Genomic DNA, 5,997 nt, shown 5'->3' with positions numbered 1-5,997 from the left:
ATCAACCAGCCCGGCTAAATAACAGCTATTAAAATTGCATGTGACATCTGGTGGCGGATGGCTTAATTAACACTATGCCAAGCTAATCGCACAGTTTGCGAGTGTGCGTGTGTGTAACCACAGTTGATTCACACAGCAAATCACAGCTGGTTTTCCCTTCCTTACCACCAAAGCAGGTTCGCAAGGTTGGTTGGTTGGTTTTCTATGTGTGATGGGCCAATGTGTTGCAATTACAGGTTCATAACCGCAACAGGGTTGTTCCAAGAAAAAAAAGGTCCTTGGTGGGGTGGCACCACGCGCCAATAAATAATGCAACCATGGTAAATGGGTTGTTTAGGTTTGCTTTGGGAAAACAACCGCGCAAATAATTACAAAATATTAAAACTGGTTGTTTGTGTTTGCGCTTGTCAGGGCTTTGTAGCAACAGCTGCGCGCCCTCGCGGTGGTGAACTAAACTATTCAGGGGTTGGGGACATTAGACTCTATTTGTTCGAGTGCTTTAATACGGACAGTTGTGGATGTTAAATTTGGCAAACTATAATTTGTACTGACTGGGTTGGAAATGTCTGAATATTTCCGAAGTAACCAGGCGCCACAGCGACTAATCTCAAGTATAGAGTCTTTAAAGCGTTTGATCCTTTTAAACTTGACTAAACACTTGAAGTTCAATCGCCATAATCAGCTCAGCTAGCACGTACTCTTATTGCTGGACAATATAAAAGCTTACTTCAACTCAACAAAATCAGTCTGCAACGTAAGCACAAATCATGAAGATCTTCCTTGTAGTAGCTGCCTTGGCAGTTTTGGTCAACGCCACGAACCCAGATCACCGAGGACTTCCCGAAGACCTGCGAGACTTCCTAGCCCTGGTTCCAGTGGACCAGATTGTCGAGCTTACATCGGATTACTACCAGCATGACGCAGAATTCCAGTATGCCTTCCACTACCTCCAAGGCCACGAGTTTGCCACCGTTTGGGATCAACTATTTGCGCTGGACGAGATTCGGGACCTGTTGCAATACTTGAACCACGGAGGGCTGGACGTGTACAGTGTGCTAAACAGGATCGCGGAAGCCCTCGGACTGAGTCAGCTTAAGCCGGTGCGAGTTCTGGTGGAGAGTGGAAGAACCGGTGGACTCAACGGATTTCTAGATGATGTGCGGGCTTTGCTACCGGAGCAACAGATCATGGATCTATATGAGCAGAAGATGGGATCAAGTGAGGAGTTTAAGGCGCTTACTGATAGATTGCGGCATGCGGATTTCCAGGAGTTGGTTGAACTTTATAAGGTAGGCACATTTTTCAGAAGGTAATTTAGTTTCATAATAATATAAGAAACAAACATTTTTTTAATATTCCAGAACTCCAAAGAGGTTCAATCTCTGTTTAACGAGCTTCGTCAACACGGAATTGAAGTGGACAAGATTGTGAGACTGGTTGCGGACTTCTTTGGCTGGGGATTAACGCTGTAATTCTCCGAGTGACAGAGTAAATAAATGCAGTTTGATTAATTCAAAATCATCACATTTGAATCTTTTGTCTGTTCTCGCATCACTGCTCCCCAAAAAGTACCACATCTGAAGGTGGATCCAGCGTGAGCTGCCACACGTGGAGCATAATTCAATTATATTAAAATGATATTAAGCTGATATATCATCGCGATGTTGGTGGCAGTCAGTGTGTATTTCACCACCGAAAACAAGTGGTGCCAACTGCTGCTGCCAGCTGAAATCCCGACTGCCTGCAAAAGCTGCGTAGAGGGAATCGAGGGACGACGACGAAGAGGACTTTCCGCGCTTTATGCACATATTTGAGATTCTTTCTTGGAACGCGAAATTATTTCATATTTTCACCGTCTCCCCTCTGGACCGAGTATGAGTTCCCTGAGGCGGGGGCGAGGGATTCGCACACATTTTCGACAATGTGATAATGTATGCGCTGTGGGTGGAGGAAGGGGCGGGGAGGTCGAGTCCTCTTTTGGCGCGCGCGGAAAAGTCGCAAACACATGTGACGGAATTTTATCAACATTTCCCTCTCCACCTCTGCTTCGCAGAGCATCGTGCGTATGTTTTGGTATGTGTGTAGAAGGGATTTCGTTATGTGTGTGGCACGCACGCACACCATCGCAAATGATAATCAGATATTTATGAGTTGATAAATCGTTTTGTTGCAATGTTGTTGTGTATTTATTTAATACTAGGTAATAAAACATTCTTTTCCCGGCGCAACTTTTCACGAGAACGAGAGCGGAAAGCTTTAATTTTGCATTTGTTTCAACGGTGGTTGAGCGTTGAGTGGGTCGATGAAATGATCCCCGTTGATTATTTGCCGTGCAAAATTGGTGAAATTCAATTATTTTATCATTTATTCAGCAAACATGATGAGTTCTGACACCCAGTATTGGGTGCCAGTTTTAACAGCATAATCGTGACCGTTAACATTATTTATGTCATATATGATATGTGGGTAATTCTCTACCAACTCACACGAAATCGGGAAAAGTTGCCCCGACCCCTCTTCGATTTGCGTGAAACTTTGTCCTAAGGGGTAACTTTTGTCCCTGATCACGAATCCGAGGTCCGTTTTTTGATATCTCGTGACGGAGGGGCGGTACGACCGTTTCCATTTTTGAACATGCGAAAAAAAAGGTGTTTTTCAATAATTTGCAGCCTGAAACGGTGATGAGATAGAAATTTGGTGTCAAAGGGACTTTTATGTAAAATTAGACGCCCGATTTGATGGCGTACTCCGAATTCCGAAAAAACGTATTTTTCATCGAAAAAAACACTAAAAAAGTTTTAAAAATTCTCCCATTTTCCGTTACTCGACTGTAAAAATTTTTGGAACATGTCATTTTATGGGAAATTTAATGTACTTTTCGAATCTACATTGTCCCAGAAGGGTCATTTTTTCATTTAGAACAAAATTTTTCATTTTAAAATTTCGTGTTTTTTCTAACTTTGCAGGGTTATTTTTTAGAGTGTAACAATGTTCTACAAAGTTGTAGAGCAGACAATTAAAATTTAAAATTTTGATGTATAGACATAAGGGGTTTGCTTATAAACATCACGAGTTATCGTGATTTTACGAAAAAAAAGTTTTGAAACAAAGTTGGAAGGGATAAAAATTCCAAAAATATTCCTGGAGGGTAAGATATTTCAAAACACCTGGAAAGTTGCAAGGGACACCTTAAGATGACTTTGCTGATAAAATCTCGTTCCTAGAACAAATCCTGTCATTTTAGCAGCTGTCTAAAGTTGAGATACGTTTTTGGCCAAAAATGACCTCTCGAAATATCAACTTTATAAATTTTTTGTTGGAATTGATCAAAAAGTTTGAAAATATCTACTTCAAACATTTTAGCATGTCAATACGATTCCCTCGAACAAAAAACACTGTTGGATGACTTGTTTTAAAAAATCTTTGTATTTGAGAATCATTTTAGTTTCATTTGACCCAATGTCACCCCCTCTAAGGGGTGAGATTGGGTCAATTTTCAAACGATTGCCATTTAAGGTAGAGCTCATCAAATTACACCATATTTTGGGAAAATGTTAGTAAACTATCTAAGAATAATTCTACGATAAAATATATTCGATGTTATTTAAAATATTTTTATTATTAAAACATTACGAGAGGTGTATCGTTTTTTGACCCATAGTTATTCCCACTGACGGTTAAAAATTTCCCGGGAATTCCTGGGATTTCCCGAAAAAATATATTTCCTGTTTCCCGGGATAATTTTAAATTTGCCGGGAATTCCCGAAATCCAAGCAAAAGTATACAGTTTTTTACAGCACCTACCAAGTGCATAAAAGGTTTGAATATGAAACTACTAAACTACCTTTTTTTTACGAATTTTTTTAAACCGAAGTCATTTATTAGGCTGAATCAATTTAAAAAAAAAACACTTAAAAAAATACTTCATATTATATAAAAGATACCAAAGAAATGCAAACATATTTCAAAAACTAGCTCCAAATATTTAAAAACTTTCAGTTGTGATTGCAGAAAAATGTATTTTAAGTGAAAAAGCAAATTTTTATGGTAAATTTAATGCTTATCTTAATTTTATTCATGAGCTCATCCCAGTAAGATTTGTTTTGGAAGAAAATATTTGCCATGAAAAACATATTTCTAGCATTTTTTTTTTATTTCAACTTAATTATCATTTTGTTTCAAATTCTCTCAAACTGGTCACAGAAACAAATTTAAAGCAGAGGTTTTGGAGAATGGATTAATTCTACTTACTGTCCAAATACTATGATTAAAAAAAATAATGCCTTCTTCTTGACTAAAAATAGTAATAATTATTGTTTGATATTTTGTTCGAATTAAACAAGGAGCAAAAGAGTTCCCAAAATCGTGAACAAGCGTTCATGAAAATGAGAACCACGAACAAATTGTTCAAATTTCATGGTACGTTTTCCAAAATCGTACCATGGGATTTGAACACTTTGTTCGAGGTTCCCATTTTCATGAACGCTTGTTCACGATTTTGGGAACTCTTTTTTCATTTTGTTTTTTAAACTCTCACAATTTAAGAATCTTTAAAAAATAATAATAGTTCGTCTGAAAAAAAAAACTCAATTATTTAAGAACTGTTTAAAATATTTTTCAAAACCTAGCTTTAAAAAATTTAGATTTACGAAAACCGCTTCAATTAAACCTCATCCGTTGGAATCCTATCGCTATATCACCCGGATTCCAAGGAGGCTCCCCATGCGATGGAACGAGCCCCCTCGTTAAGATTGATACGCGAGGAATTGACTTCCAGGGTTGTGCCACCGATATTTCATCCCCTGACACGTACATTGATGCCACTGCATATGCCCTTATCCTGGACAGGGGAATCCTCGTCAACGCCTACATCATCATCAGTCTTGAGGACTGTGGGAAAATAATGGTCAAATTTTAATGTTTGCCCTTCTAATCCCTAAGAATGTTTCTTTCAAGAATGATATTTCCATAATTAATGGTTTTGTAGCAAAATGACATTATAAAAAAAATCAAAATAAAAAGATATCCTCGGTCTACGTGAAATTTGAACCATTGTGCACCGATGGCAGCGTCAAATCCTGGACAGATTTTTCACCCACTTTTGCTGAAAAATGGCACGTTAAGATTCTAATGATGCTCGATTTTTCCCTGTTTTTTTTCCTCGCTCCATCTGAGGGCTCCTTCCTTATGCGACTTGGCTTTGCCGTTGCGATTTTTCTTGACTTGCAATCCGGCACAGTCTTCTGTGGTGTCCTGAACCTTTCCGCCCTTCCTACGGTCCGGGCTGTCCCCGTTGGTGTCGTATGCATGCATACCAAAATCTCGTAATTCCGTACGTGAGCTGAATCTTAAGTTGATTGTTTGGAGCTTAACGTGCCACAGTTTCGAAGAATCGTTTGGTTTATTTTTTTCGGGAGGTCGGAAAAATCCGGGTTACCATGGAACTTTGAGGGGAGCGGGTGAGTGGGGGCAAACCGTTTCCGGATGTGGCGTAGACCACTTTTTCTTCCGGTCTCGACGATAATACGCTGCTGACTTTTTGATATCGCTTTTATGCTCCTATAAAAGACAGTAGTAGTGAGTCGGGTCCTGCAGCAGCGGCATAAGCAGTGGAAAATGGTGAGGACGTGCCGAAAGCCGCAACAACCGAGAGATTCTTTGGAGAGGGGTTCAGGAGGTTGGGGCAAATCCTTGAACCCACCGCGTATGTTTGCCGGATCTTTTTCGACAATTGCTCTGATGGAGTACATATGGCGAACCCCTCGTCCTGGTAGGATCTTATGGGGTGGATGATTTTGGGGGGAACAGATTTTCGCACTCCATAATTCGCACTCTCAAATAAGGCCAATCCGCTCCAATGATAGCGATTATCATCGTTGATGGCAAGTGCAAGAAGATATTAGGAGAGGGATTAGATGAAATTATATGAAGTTGTTGTTTTTTATATTCTTTTGTCGAAAAATAAAATAACACCAAAAAATGATATTATTTCGACAT

At 39.4% G+C, this 5,997-nt stretch overlaps 1 protein-coding gene across 1 annotated transcript; it reads left to right on the top strand.

Moving 5' to 3' along the window:
- Positions 1-767: 767 nt before the first annotated feature.
- On the top strand, positions 768-1,486 carry LOC120419611 (protein G12-like). Its single transcript, XM_039582353.2, has 2 exons — positions 768-1,289; positions 1,362-1,486. Exons 1-2 carry the CDS (start codon positions 768-770, stop codon positions 1,470-1,472), a joined length of 633 nt encoding a protein of 210 aa, XP_039438287.1. The 3' UTR covers positions 1,473-1,486.
- The last annotated feature ends 4,511 nt before the right edge of the window (positions 1,487-5,997 follow it).

Source organism: Culex pipiens, chromosome 2 (genome assembly GCF_016801865.2).
Source record: "Culex pipiens pallens isolate TS chromosome 2, TS_CPP_V2, whole genome shotgun sequence".
NCBI lineage: Eukaryota > Metazoa > Arthropoda > Insecta > Diptera > Culicidae > Culex > Culex pipiens.
The sequence above is the reverse complement of the archived record's forward strand: the minus strand, read 5'-3'. Positions and strand labels throughout refer to the sequence as shown.